General features: G+C 55.4%; 3 protein-coding genes across 3 annotated transcripts; 2 read left to right on the forward strand and 1 right to left on the reverse strand.

Moving 5' to 3' along the window:
- Positions 1-430: 430 nt before the first annotated feature.
- Positions 431-2626, reverse strand: MAM_00190 (acetoacetyl-CoA synthase; the record flags this gene model as incomplete). Its single annotated transcript, XM_040818989.1, has 3 exons — positions 431-542; positions 601-2330; positions 2432-2626. The coding sequence occupies 3 exons, from the start codon at positions 2624-2626 to the stop codon at positions 431-433; spliced, it is 2037 nt and encodes a 678-aa protein (XP_040682254.1).
- Positions 2627-5520: 2894 nt separating this feature from the next.
- Positions 5521-7548, forward strand: MAM_00191 (serine palmitoyltransferase 2; the record flags this gene model as incomplete). Its single annotated transcript, XM_040818990.1, has 1 exon — positions 5521-7548. The coding sequence occupies one exon, from the start codon at positions 5521-5523 to the stop codon at positions 7546-7548; it is 2028 nt and encodes a 675-aa protein (XP_040682255.1).
- A 3977-nt stretch (positions 7549-11525) lies between these two features.
- Positions 11526-13265, forward strand: MAM_00192 (protein kinase regulator Ste50; the record flags this gene model as incomplete). Its single annotated transcript, XM_040818991.1, has 3 exons — positions 11526-11799; positions 11929-12090; positions 12229-13265. The coding sequence occupies 3 exons, from the start codon at positions 11526-11528 to the stop codon at positions 13263-13265; spliced, it is 1473 nt and encodes a 490-aa protein (XP_040682256.1).
- Between the last annotated feature and the right edge of the window lie 1461 nt (positions 13266-14726).

Genomic DNA, 14726 nt, shown 5'->3' on the forward strand with positions numbered 1-14726 from the left:
GTTGCTGGATCGGATCCTTGCAAGCGTGGTCGGGAGAGAGATGAAAGGCCGCGTCTGGCTGGGGTGGTTGTTACCTAATACGTAATACGTACCCAGGCAGATGTTGGTAGGTTGGATTTGGAGTCTCCTGTTGAGAGGCCAGGACCCCGTTCAATCTCGACTCTGTTGTTGTCATCGAAACCAAGGTCGTAGCCCATACTCACGGGTACCAGGGCTACTTTGTTGGTGAACCAAACCGGTGCTCACCCCGCACGAGCCATTGCATTGAATAAAGTCGCTCTATAACGGCCTTGACCAACATGCCCCTTGAAACGGGCGATTAACCTCTGTATATTCATGTTCCCCGGAGGTGGCCCCTTTTACCTCTTTGCTGGATGCTTGTGTCTTTTTTTCCTTCCTTCTTTCCTTCTTCTTTCTTCTTTTCCTTTGTTCAATTTTTCATTGCCCACTCTCTGAACCAATCCAGTGCTTCAGGATTGGCGACGCTCGCATTAGTTTTAACATTCAGCCCAGACAGAATCTGCTTGACAGCGACTTCGATCCTACCGTCACATTAGAGCACATAAAAGACTTGCAGCGATGCACAAAGGGCCAACGTACTTCTTGCCGTTGCCAGTCTTGGGAATACCGGCGCCACACTCCTCCACCACCGCCGGGACGTGCCGGGGACTAAGCTCGGTCCGAATCTTGGCCATGATTTGAGTTTTGAGGCCTTGGCCGAAGGGCTTGCCGGGGACCATGACGACAAAAAGGCAGACCGTCTCGTCCCTGTCCGTCTCCCTTCTGCGCCCAACACACACGGCGTCTTCGACTTCCTCGGCGAAGAATCGAGTGAGGATGTTGTAGATTTCTGCAGATCCGAACCGGACGCCCGCAGGCTTCAATACACCGTCTGATCGGCCCAGCATCACCAGGCTTCCGGTGGTGGCATCGGGGATCTTGACAAAGTCCCCGTGGTGCCAGACGGGGCCTTTGACGCCGCAGACGTCTTCGAAGCGCTCAAAGTAGGCCGACTTGTACTTGGCCTGGCCATTGTCACCGAAGAAAGTCAACGGTTGACAAGGGAACGGTTTCACACAGACCAAATCGCCCTGCTCCCCTGGCGGCATGTCCTCTCCTGTAATGGGGTCTACGACGCGGATGTCCATTCCAAGACCAGCGCATTGGATCTGGCCAACTCGAACGGGCAGCAGAGGACACGGTGCGCCAAAAAGGGAAATGATATCAGTGCCGCCAGTGATGGAGGCCAGGTTGACCGTCTTTGGAAACGCCTCGTACACGAATTTAAAGGTGGACGGGGGTAGTGGTGATGCGGTAGAATAGATTGCCTCCAAGCATGACAGGTCGAGGCTTTTGTCTTCAACAGGCCGGACGTTGTTGGCCTCCAGTGCCGTGAGATACGCAGCTGACGTGCCAAAATGGGTCACTTTCAGCCGGGAGAGGAGCTTGGGAAGCGACATGTGCGAGCTTGGTCGGAACGGTGATCCGGAGTAGAGAACGAGAGCGGTGCCGACTGCCAGGGCGCTGATGCTCCAATGCCACATCATCCACGAAGTCGTCGTGTAGTACAGCATGCGCGACGCGGCAGTCATGGAGCAGTGCAACATGTGTTCCTTCTTATGCTGGAGGAGAGTACCTAGCGCCGTGTGAACGATGGCCTTTGGCAGGCCAGTCGTTCCACTCGAGTACAGAACGTAGAGCGGATGCGAAGGAGGGAGTTGCTCAAACTTGATGGGGTCTGCAGGCGCGTCTCTGAGAAAAGACGTGTAGTCGAGAGCTTTGACGCCTTGGGATTTGATGTCGTCAAGACCGAGGTCGGCGCTGGTGTTGTCAATGACGACAACTAGACCGAGTCCGGCACTCTCGAGTGCTGCCACAATATCCTTGGTCTTGGGGGTGCTCGGCCACTCCTTGCCATTGTAGACGGTACCATTGTCGGCGAACAAGACCTTTGGCCCGATCTGAGCAAGCCGATCAAGCACGGCTGACACGCCATTATCGGGGCTGATGCCGGTCCAAATAGCGCCGACAGATGCGGCGGCCAACATGGCGACGACAGCCTCCACATGATTAGACAGGTAGCCTGCGACAACATCTCCGGGCTTCAGCCCAGCGCTGCGGAGGGCATTGGAGCATTGGCGCACCGACTCACGCAGCTGTCGCCACGTCGTCGGCTTGATGTCCCCCGGCAGCTCGGTAGCGGTGATGACGGCAACGTCGTCCGGGTCGACGGGTGAGGTCGGGCAGAAGAGCAGGTTCTCGGCAAAGTTTAGGCGGGCGGATGAGAAGAAGTCGGGCCGAGGGTACATGGGCGCATTTTCCGGCAGGGCCTTGGATTGAGCGGTTAGAAGGCAAGGAGTTTTTTGATGCCAAGGGCAAAAAAGAACGGCCAACTTGCCTTGTCGTCCTTGTCGGAGGCGACGACGCCGACAAAGTCCCAGACTTGTTCCCAAAAGGCGGACACGTTGTCGACGGACCATTGGTACAGCCCGGGATATGCGTCGATGGCCAACGCATGTTTTTTGTTCACCTGCTGCATGAACTGCCACATGGGCGTACGATCAGGAGCATGGTGTCGCCAGAGCTCATCGGAAGCCTCGTCGTGGTTGTTGATGCATTCGCCCATTGTGAGCGACGTGGCGCGCCGGCCGGCGACAGCTGTGCGGACTGAAGACCCAGATGTTTGCTGGTGATGTTGGCTATCTCGCCTGGCTCCGTTTCGGGGTTTGGGTGGTTTTATCAATGTTGGTAACGGTGTCGAAGGCGAAGAATGTTGGGAAGAATGCGCCAGTCTATGAGCATCTGTTGCGTCCGCGCGGTTCGGCTTAGGGGCTGGAGGGTCATGAAACCTGCTGAGCCGTGGCCCGGCGCAACCCGCCAGCGCACGGAGCAACGGCTCTGGTGCTGCCGTATGTCAAGTGTGGCGCGCATTTCCGTGGCTGAATAGAATCCGACTCAATGCGGCGGTGCACGATGAGCCGGGCATTCTGGGTGGGTGATGAAAGAAAAAGATAAAAACAAAATAAAATAAAGTCATAGACTGATAATTACTACTCTTGTCCTTCTCTGCAATAGCCGGCGACTCATCGGGGGGGCAGTATTTCTTGGCGGATATTCCTCTTTACTCGCACACATGTCTCACGAGATATCTTTCCAGACTGACGTTGGGTGTTTGGTGGTTGCATCCCTTTCCCCATCCGCCGTACTCGGTGCCGCCGCCGCGAGGTCCTCCAATATATCGAAAATTACCAGGCCACTGTAGCCCGGAGGAAAAACTCTTGCATGTATTTACTTATACGACGTACGTGTTGCGCGTTGATTCGGATGCGTGCGTTGCCCAACCCATTGGTCATGACCCATGCGTTGAATGGCAAGCCACCTCGCTTTGTGTGCCGTGGCATCACCGGCAATGCAACGCGAACGACAACTTGGCAATAGTAAGTACTCCGTACTATGTATGACATTGCACCATGCACATAGTCGTAGCAGTGTCTGCAACGATGCTCAATGACGCGTCTCATGCCGGGTGCCACTACAAGGTTGGTGTTTATTCGCAAACTGACGCCTGCGTTTTCTCCGTGTCTGTCCCGATCAACGTTGATGTGAGAGTAGCTGCAGATCCATGGGACGGGTTCGGACTTGACGTGCGGAGGAGTAGTGGTGGTATCTTGGGACTCGAGTCTCCAGCAGGAAGGGCGTACCAAGCATGATGAAGATGGTGCTTGGTCATTGGAGGCCAGGAGGAGCTTTTGCAAGATGGTGCTTGACCATTGGAGGCCAGGAGAAGCTTTTGAAGAGTTGATGAAGGACGATTACAGTCGCAATACGGAGTAGATGGGGCTTTGGCTTTCGGGGCCTATCATTAATAATAAAGAGTCGAAGCGAGAAGTGCACCCGAGGGTGCCCCACCTGTCGCCAACTAGTACCTTCGCGCGCGGCCCCTGTCTCTGGTGACAGTTACTGTGACTGTGTTTATCCCGGAACGTAGTTGCGAAGACTGCAGAGTCTTGTGATGGCTGATTAGATGGAAAGTATGATTGCTAGTGACTGTAATGGACTCGAGCTTATAGTTCGAGTATATATAAAGCACTGTGTTAGTGCCTCGTCGGATACTTTTTAGATGTGCATTAGGACCTATATATATAATAAAACGGGGGCAGGGAACTTCTCCTTTTCTTCCTTTTCTCTCTAAGTTTATAGTTAATACTAGTACTAGTAATGCTTACACGCAGTCGCCTGTAAGGCCAGTCCTTGGCACCCACCCTAGTCCTTGGAAATAGGGGCCGCGCACGAAGGTACCTAGGCACCTAAGTACGATTAACTACCTAGGTACTACCTAGTACTCAAGAACTCCGTACCTGGACACGTTCCAACTTGCCCAGGTGCTGTATGTACTTGGGGTGCTCAAGGACGTACTTGAGTACTTGACCGGCACCAGTTGGGCGTGCAGGCGCAGCCTTTGACTGGGCGCCACCGGAATCCAGAGCATTCAAGCCACACAACCTCGCGGCTCCTTCGGGTCGTCCAAGTCAATTCAATCCTTAGCCCGCACGCGGCGGTCCGCCCCTGACGCAATCTCGCACGTCCATGGTTCAAGAGTGCTCCGTCGCAGTACTGTAGTATCGATGTCTGGGCCTGTTGACAGCTCTGTCGCCCAATCGCCTGGCCCGGCCGGTCGAAGCGAGGCTTCGTGCCGCCTCCACCCGCCACCATCAATCAGGCTTGGGTCCAGGGCCGACTCCGACTGCTGAGTGTGGCACCGCTTCAATGTCTGACCCGGGTTAGCCCAGGTCAACTACCTAGGTACGTACTTAATAATTGACTGCTCTTTCGTTCTCGGGGCCACCAACCAACCCCAACCAACCAGCCAACACTGCACCGCGTGCGTGGGCCCGCATGCTTTTTGTTCACCCTTTGGCTTCACATTCCCATCGTGTCCATTGTCATCGCCGCACACAAACACACGCGCACAAGCTTTCATGCCTACGTGGTGAGTATCGCTGCTGCGTTCGCCCTTTCCCTCCTCTTTCTGCCGGCAATCCCTTGGCGGTCGGGAGAGGCGTCGAGTCCTTATTTTCAGCATCCACGTCCGCACACCCCTCACCCCTATCTCCTGATTCCTGAATTCCTCTCAAGGTGCAACCTCTTGACCACCGCCGTATTGCCTCGTTCAAGCCCTGGGTATTCACGGCCAATTGTGCACCCGTGCAATTGCATCTTGATTTCACGTGCTGTGTCTTGACCCTGCGCTTCCCGGTCTGGCCCTGAAGCTGAATCTTGTCTATCCACGCCTCTCCCCTCGCATGCATCTTTGCCGCCTTCCACTTGCTTCCAAACAGCCGCTGACCATCTCTTTCCTCAGAACGAAGCTGATACACGGCGACCCGATCCAACGCCCCCCTTCGGCACGTTCGTCTTGCCGGCGTTATCGTTGACGCAATCTCCTTGTCCGCGGTTTGGAAGCACTGACAAGGAGATATGCCCCGCAAGCTGGCAAACCCTTTCTCGACCTCTTCCGTCATGCCATCTTCTGAAAAGACGGGCGAGAGACGTCCCTCCACCTCCAAAGGAAATCGCATCAGCCATTTCTTTTCCTCGAGCCCCAAGTCCAAGGACCACACCGCTGCCCAGCAGGCACTGCTCGCCATGCAGCAGCAGCAGCAGCAGCAGCAGCAGCAGCAACCCTCTGCGACGCAGCAACAGCATACTCAGGCCAACGGTGTGCCCGCTGCCATCTCGCCCCCATCCACCTCTCTTCCTATAATTTCACTGTCCACCGCCGTTGCGGGTGACCACAACAGCTCCGAACCGCCAACTACAACTCTGTTCCGCCCCAGGTCGGCCGAGGAGATAGAGAGAAAGCGACGTGCTGATGCTCAGTTTGGTCCTCTCTGTCATCCAAGTCACCTCTACGTCAGCAAGTCACACGGCATACCCCTGGAGCCGCCGATTGAGGACGAGCCCCCTTACTACTTCCTCCTCACCACCTACATTAGCTATCTGCTGCTCATTCTTGTGGGCCACATTTGCGACTTCTTTGGCAAGAGATTTGGCGACAAGAAAACCTACGACTCCCTCAAAGTCCAAAATGGCTACGCTCCGCTCAATGATGACTTCGACAGTTTCTATACTAGACGGTTAAAGATGCGACTGGACGATTGCTTTGCCCGACCAACTATCGGCGTTCCTGGAAGGTTCATTACTCTGATTGACCGCAAATCCAACGATCACAACCGCTCCTATCAGTACACTGGCACCTACACCGAGACGCTCAACATGAGCTCCTACAATTACCTGGGGTTTGCCCAATCCGAAGGGCCCTGCGCCGACGCCGTCGAAGAGTGTGTCAGGTGTTATGGTGTCACCTCGGCCAGTCCGCGTGGCGATGCTGGCACCACTGATTTAGCTCTCGACGTTGAACGAGAAGTTGCTGCTTTTGTTGGCAAGCCTGATGCCATGGTCTTTTCCATGGGCTATGTGACCAACGCCAGTTCCTTCCCGGCTTTGGCCTCAAAAGGCTGTCTCATCATCTCTGATGAACTGAACCACGCCTCTATCCGCATCGGGGCCCGTCTTTCCAACGCCGTCATTCAGTCCTTCAAACACAATGACATGTATGACCTGGAAAGGGTCCTGCGAGAAAACATATCGCAGGGCCAGCCGCGTACCCACCGACCATGGAAGAAGATCCTGGTTGTCGTAGAAGGCTTATACTCTATGGAGGGCACCATGTGTGATCTGCCACGCATCCTTGCTCTGAAGCAAAAGTACAAGTTTTATCTTTTTGTTGACGAGGCTCACTCCATCGGTGCTCTGGGACCCCGTGGTCGTGGTGTCTGCGACTACTTCGGCATTGATCCTTCGGAAATCGACATCCTCATGGGCACCTTCACAAAATCTTTTGGTGCAAACGGTGGCTATATTGCAGCCGAGAAGCACATCGTCGACAAGTTGAGAAGCACAAATGCCTGCAGTCAATACGGCGAATCACCTGCTCCATGCGTCTTGACGCAGATTTTGGCCTCGTTGAAGCTCATCACGGGCGAGTTGTGCCCGGGCCATGGCGAGGAGCGCTTGCAGCGCATTGCCTTCAACTCTCGATACCTCCGTCTCGGTCTCAAGCGTCTCGGCTACATCGTCTACGGTCATGATGATTCACCAATCATCCCCGTCATGCTGTACAACCCTGGAAAGATGCCCGCTTTCAGTCGTGAGATGCTCAAGCGCAAGATTTCCATCGTCGTCGTCGGGTATCCTGCGACGCCTCTTATTAGCTCCCGTGCCCGTTTCTGCATATCCGCAGCCCACAACAAGGACGACTTGGACAGACTTTTAGCCGCCTGCGACGAAATTGCGGACATCCTCCAACTCAGGTTCTCTACTGGTGTTGCCGGCGGCCTTGAACCTCTCCCCGCCGGCGTTGACGTTGCACCAAATGAGGAGAAGGAATGGAGACGGGTCAACGGCATCCCTCTGACGCCTCCCAGATGGGCCATGGAAGATATTGTACGTTGCGGTGTCCGTGATACCAAGCGGCCCTTGCGGTAGACCGTGGTGAGCATTCCCACGGTACATTAATCGGGGTGACTGAGTCGACATATCTGGAGCGTTGTTTCTACAAAATGGTTCACTGGTCGGGCGCAGTGAGTGCGGTGTTTTTGTCTTTACATGTCATCTTTTCTTCCTGGGCTGGCATTTGGAATTTACCAGTGGCGACTGCAACAGGCTGCAGAGGTTGCGGAAGGGCGCCCTTTTGTTTTTGTCCTATTCTTCGCTGCAGCACCCCGTGAACTTGCCTGGCGCAGCTGTTGATGTGCTGCGCTGATTTCACTGCGGCATTCCCACATGTATATCTTTGATGACACCTATGGCGGCATGGCTTGCAGGGGTAGTTAGTCACGGGCCGACAGCGATAATATGGTCACTTTTCGGCGGAAGAAAGGGCGATTGACGGGGAGCAAAAGGCTCGAGACTCTTTAATGTGAGCAACAAGATGATGTGAGAGAAAGAAGGTAGACGACTCCTAAAGACATGGATTGTATATATACCTAGGTAGATAGTGGCTTATGACGTGGCAGGTCTGCTTGCCAGCTTTCACGCCGGCGCCAGGGAGAAGGAACAATAAAGTTGCCAACCGCAAACTCTGTTGACGTATTGACGGATATTGTACATGTGTGAATCAAGTCAAGTCTTGCTGGAGGGACGGATCCCGTCGAACCCGTCCCACGCGACGTCATGACGTCGACCCTCTGGCCGACGGAAAGAGACGGAGTGACTGGAAGCGTGAGAGGGAGGGTAGGAGAGGTTTCCGAGGCGCGGCGCGGCACGGCGCGGCACGGCACGGCACGGCACGCACAGGCCCAGCAACCGTGGTATCTGGCAACTGAGACGAGTATCAGCACTTGTCTGTGCCCGGGGCAATTGTGACGCCACGAACCGGCGCGCGCGCGATGGTCACACGTTTCCCACCACTGCTGTGGTGCCTCCCAGAGCCTGCCAAGGAGGCGACGCCCTGGCATACAGGCCGAAGTTGGTCGGTCAGTCAGTCGGTCGGTCTGTCAGTCAGCCAGCCAGTCGATGGGTTTTTTTTTTTTTGTAGCCAGCCGCCGCGTGTGGCATGTACGCACGTGGTCATGTCACTCTGCCGACGTTTGTGGGAGTTGAAAGGCTGGCCCTGGGCCTTGGTGATGTGTGTACTTGGGTATGTAGTGGGTTTTTATTTTTTATTTCTTTTTTGCGTATCTTGGATGGAGCGAGACAAGCGAGACAAGCGAGGCACAGGGGCTCCGAAACTTTGCACGGGCTGATTGGCATCGAGAGGCTTGGGGCCGGCAGCCGGGGTGCTCAAGTGGGAAGAGAAAGAGGCGCTGGGGCCTGACAGAGAAAAGCATCGAACCTGAAACGCAGACACGGGGGCGAGGGTCCGGAGAATCCAGAGTAAAGTGTCTGGGGCGGGTGCGAACGGACGGGCTGTTTCAAGGCGAGGCTTGTCGGCCTTGTCCAGCCAGGGCTCTATCCATGGGGTGCGGGTGTTTACAAAGAAGAGAGGAAGGAAAGCAGGGGGGAAGAAGGGACAAGGGCTGGCAAAGATTGGCGAGACGATTTTGGGGGAGGGGAGAAGGGGGGGATGATATTGACGGCAGTTGGTGAGCTGCCTCGAGGCGTGATGAAGCCTCGTTCTCTTGTGAGGCCCCGGTTGGGAGGATGAGGACGGAGAGAATGTTGTACTCGGACTGCCTGCCTATACCTGGACCTGGGTACCTCGCACCTCGCACAGCGTAGATGCGCATGTGACCTTGAAGATATCAAGCGGTAGGAGGTGGCATCGCCTGGACGATGCGGGGAGGCCCATGACATGCCGGATCATGCAAGTTGGAAGGGGAGGGAGAGCATGATGAGTCTTCACAATGTAGGGTTTCAACTACCAAGGCATTGACGCACCCGGCGGCTTTTATCCGGCTGACATGGACTTGGACTGCGCGTGAAGCCAAGATGGGTGGCAATGAGAGGAGCTCGACACGGCGGAAACCAGAATAGAGACTGGGTTGCTTCTCTTGGGCACCATGGTGACGATCCACCACGCCTTGTGTTCCTGCTCAGCCCGCGCATTCTCACGACACTCATGCGGCCTGCCAAACGGGCAACTGGATAACGAGTAACCAGATTGACGTCGACGCCCCCTTTGTTCCCCACATCCGAAGTCCGGACCCTTGCCTTTGCCGCTCAGATCACACAGATATCACAGGGAACCCCCACGTCACATCTGCAGGGCCAGCATCGTATTCCTCTTTGACTCTAAACATTGAACTGCGAACTGACAAGTAGACGGGGATAAATCCAGGGGGAAACGAGAAAAGGCAAAAGCTTGGCACTCTGCCTCTGGGTATCGCATGCGGCGTGACGGCCCATGTATGGCCTGCCACATGGCGGACATACGGAAGCAGGGATGCTGACCGTCTTCGTCTCTCGCCAACGAGCAAGGTGGTAAACGCTTGGTTTGAACTTTGGAACAACCCAACGCGCCAGGTGAGGCTTGTTCTCTAGACTTGGCTGCTGGCTCACACACACAAGGCGACGTTGCCTCTCGCAGCCTCAAACAAAGAGGCACAGCCGGGGAGCCGGGGAGCCGGGGACAAGGCCAAAGCCTGCATTGCGTCGTCGTCTTGTCTGATGTTGCCGCCGGGCTCGTGGTGGTGAACTTTGAAGGCTGCCATGTATGATGTGGCGGCACGGCGACTCGCAGCTCGGCCGACGCTTGTCAGACTCGTAATTCAGGCATCAGGTCAGCATCTTTCTTGCTCGGCTGGGAATAGATTGTCTTGGTAAAGACACAGAAGGGTCCCGAGGCAGGAATTTATGCCAGGCACTTGTATACCTCATGTAGATACGCCGTACACACTGCGTCCTTGGGTGGGCAGGTCGTTGCTACTCCGTACTCGCCGAAATGTGTGTGCGTGAGGGTTCCAGCCCGCCGGTACTCCGTATCGCCCGTCAATCTGCATCGGGTGCCGACGTCAGCATTGAAGCACTGACCATGAAGCACCGGACATGGTGGCGGTGCAACTCTGTAGATCATCGATGGCGGCGCGGTGCGGGCTGCGGTCGAAGCTGATGCATGCCTAAGAACAACAACAAGAACAACAAGGTACTTGGATGCGTAGATGCAACCCTGAGTGTGGGAGCCGTGAGGTCGGCGCCGTTGAGTTGCGAGCCGCCCCGTCTGGCCAACTGGCGGTACCTGACCTGACTTGGGCCAGGCCCCGCCCCGCCCCCCCCCCCTTTCTCCTCTGGCCCCCTCCCCCAAAGCCAGTTGCCAGGCCCCCTGCTGTTCTCCCCTCCGCTCCCCAGACTTGACGAGATCCCTAGGAAGTCGTGCATCGTGAAGCTTGTGTGCGGTCCTGGTCTGCCTACTTACCTAGTACCTACCCAGGTACCTAGGTAAGCCCGCATATTTCCATCTGCATCTGGCATCTGGCCTTGAACGTCCTCGACTGCAACTGCCGAAGCGGCCTGCGAGACTCTGCTAGTGCTTGTACCAGCACTTGTTGAGGTCAGTGTTTGGGCCCGAGGCCGTAAGAGCTACGGAGTACCAAGTACTTACTTTAAGTAGGTACTCGCTTAAGAACTTACTTGGATAAGTTGAGTACCTAGGTACTTTAGGTACGTACTCAAGAGGGAGGCACCTACCTGCCTGGGTTACTGGGTACCTACAGTACCTAGGTTAAGTAGGTAAGTACTTAAGTACACTTACCACTGTCCATTGTCCTCGTCCATTGCCCGCTGTTCACTGTCCACTACTACTCACTCACTGTTCACTGCCCGCTGCCCGCTGCCCGCTGCCTGCCAGCCACCTAAGTACTTGGGTTACGCTTCCTGTCCGCCCGTTCGCCCGTTGCTCTCCTTCCCCCCTTTGTCATCTTCAATCGCCTTTTGCTCCACCTCAGCCTGACCATCCCTCCCCAGCTTCGCACCTGCCCCCCTTCCCTTTTCTCGCAGCACCATCACCCGGCAAGCTTGTCCTCAACATGATGAGCTTCGACGGCGGCACAGCCTATGCCGAGTCCGACGCCGACGACGAGTACGAGCGAAGCATGGACGACCACTCTCCTGTTGCCGATTCCGAGGCCTCACCCATCGATTCCGAGCTGTCGACCTCCGCAGAGCATACTCCCACCACCTACGGGCATCGCAGCAGTGCTGCCCGGTTGCCTGAAACCATCGTCACTGAATGGAATGCCGACGAGTGTGCCGACTTCATCTCCACCATTGGCCTGCCCCAGTACGCCGATGGCTTTGTTGGTAAGTCGATAACCCGACTTCGGACCACCTTGCTCTCCCTGAAGCCGATTAGCCATGTTCACAAACCATGATGGATTGTTTCAGAGCCGTGACTAACTGAACCGCCTCTTTGTGCGTTTGTTCCCACAGAAAACGACATTGTTGGTGAAGCCTTGGTCGCTCTGCACCACGAGGACTTGAAGAGCATGGGCGTTGCCAGTGTCGGTCATCGATTGACAATCTTGAAGAGCGTCTACGATGTCAAAAAAGCCCAGGATGTACCGATTGAGAGCGATCACTATTTCCCGTTGTGTACGGCTACCCACCCACCCTCTGGCCCCCTTCGCCGCAACCTCTGGAGATACATCGTGACACTCAGATCAAAGGAGCCCCCAAACATCAACAACTAGATACATGAAGAGGAGCCGTTGCTAATCGGAAGGGATGTAGCTGCCGATGCCGAAGCTCAGTACGCCACCGCGACTCTCAAGGACATCAAGCACCTCGTCGAACAGCTGCGACTACGGGACGAGCGAATGAACTTGCTGGAGCAAGACTTGCGACGCATTACAGACGACTTCAGACGGCTCAGAGAAGATATGCTGCCAGCCCTCCGCCTTGTCAAAGATCAACAAACACCGCTGCCAAACCTCAGTGGCGGCGCTCTGGGGCAAGGGTTTCCATTCGAAGCCACCGCATCTCCTCCTGCCCCGACTCCGCCACCAGGCTCTGGCCCAGGGGGCGTCAAACGACAGTATTCCCAACGAAAAATCATCATAGGCGCGACCCCCAAAAACGCTTCTCCGACCCAAGTAGCCCACGACAGGTCGATTGCTGAGCAAACACTGGATCCCTCCAGCGCCGCCGAACGGGCCGTCCTGTCGTCGTCGCACCTTGCGGCAATGAACGGACAGACCTCATCGGCGCATCCCTCACCGAATATGCCCTCTCCAACATCACCACAAAACTATTCCAGCAGCACTACTTTGGGAGCACGATCCTATCGCGGGGAGACGTCTGCACCATCGACTCGATCCACAATAAACGACTCCGACCACGGCACGTACATGTCCAGGGACAAAGGTGTTATCGCCCCGGGTCTGCCCAGGCGCCGCGAAACTCCAGTTCCCGAAACTCCGGCACCGAATTCGAATGGCTCGTCCGTCGAAATATTCAAATCCTTTCGGGTCAGCATGGATGACCCCTGCTACAAGGTCCTCCCGGCAGCACTCAAAAAGTATCAAATCAACGCCCCTTGGGACCAATATGCGCTGTATATTGTCTACGGCGACCAGGAGCGGTGTCTTGGCATGGACGAGAAACCCTTGATTCTGTTCAAGCAGCTTGACAAGGAAGGCAAGAAGCCCATGTTCATGCTCAGGAAGACCACAAATGCCCAGGTTGACAGCGAACCTGGCAGTGCCGGCATAGCCAATGCAGCCAGGGGGGCATCCACCGGATATGATCCACCTGGGGGCATTATTTGAACGCGACGACGTATCAGCTGCCGATTTGCAGTCTGCTTCGGTGGATGGGGCCAATCAGGTTTCTTGTGCCAGAGACAGCAGATACCGAAGTGTTTGCTTTGATCGATGGATCAGCTAATTCAGTCTCGTCGAAAGAACTACGCTGGAGGGCTGAAGAGACGATCCACCGAGTTCACCATGAGATCCCCGTGGGAGTGGGCAGGTACTACGACATTCCACAATGTGGCTTCGGGCACGTCCGTCTCGGTGATGTTTGTGTGCTCGTGCTTCTCTCGCATCTCTGGGAGCCGCGAGCATGGTAAATCAGGCAGTGGCTTCCCCTTCTCCCATTGTCCAAGCTACCCCCTTCAGTCTACTCTGACCTGCTGGCAGCCCCAGCCGCTTACTCTGGTACGCTGCACTACTCTTCACACCGCTCTTGTACACCTCGGTTTTTTTTTTTTTCTCTTCTTTTCATTTTCGGGAACGTTTGTTGGCGCGAACATACCTTGCATAAAAGCTCTGGCATTGGCCTTCACCTACGCACTCCTCCTTGTCATGTTGACAGGAAAATTGAGTGGATGGCTATCTTGATTGGATGGGACAAAGGGCGTTTTTGGTTGGGCAAGTTGAATAGGATATGTTGTACGACATTTGCAGCAGAAATTAGGTCTTTCTCTCTCTCTCTCTCCATCCCTCTCCCTCCCTCTCTCTTTTCTTTCTCGAACACATTTTTCAGTCCCCATGGCAGAAGTTTCCTCATAACATAATACACGTTGGGAGGTGTGGGATGGAGGAGGAAGCTTGGATAGAGGACGCGGCTGCGGCTGCGGCTGCGGCTGGAAAAGAGGACGTGGTGGACATGACCGTGGCCGAGGCTTGGGACTAGTAATAGCTGAATAGATTAGAAAGTTGATGGCGGGCTCGACGTCCGGCCTTGCCTCTCATGCACTGCGGACCACAGACGGTGCCATGTGCTTTGATTGAACGCAGGCCGTTGCGCGTAGAGACATGAGATGGACTCGGCACTAGGACATGTCTATACGAAGCGGGAACGAGAAACCCACCTGCAGCATTGAGCGGCAGCCTCCAATAAAACGCCAGACGGCTTCCCATGATGGCGCGGTCTCACGATCCCATCCCCGGCTAACAGGAAGCATCCCGATCGACCGTCACCCACCCCCAAGCTCGATGACGGTAACTCGACGGGACGCATCCAAGGTCGACGATGTGTGTTTATTGACGGTGGACAGACGTCAAGGATGTGGCTGGTTCTGAGAGTCCGTCCAGGGTTGGAGCGGCGATTTTCCCATCTGTGCGCTACTCGTGGTCCACAGTTGATTACGTTTCCCGTGGGAGGCGGCGGGGTTGATCTGATTGCAGTCTGGTCCGGGGGTTCGTAATGAAATACGTACGCGTTCCTCTTTTGTGCTGTCCGAGGAGACTGATTGACGACATTGGCATTTTTGTAGCCTAGTCCGC

The sequence above is a fragment of the Metarhizium album genome (assembly GCF_000804445.1).
Source record: "Metarhizium album ARSEF 1941 chromosome Unknown scaffold_1, whole genome shotgun sequence".
Classification (NCBI taxonomy): Eukaryota; Fungi; Ascomycota; class Sordariomycetes; order Hypocreales; family Clavicipitaceae; genus Metarhizium; species Metarhizium album.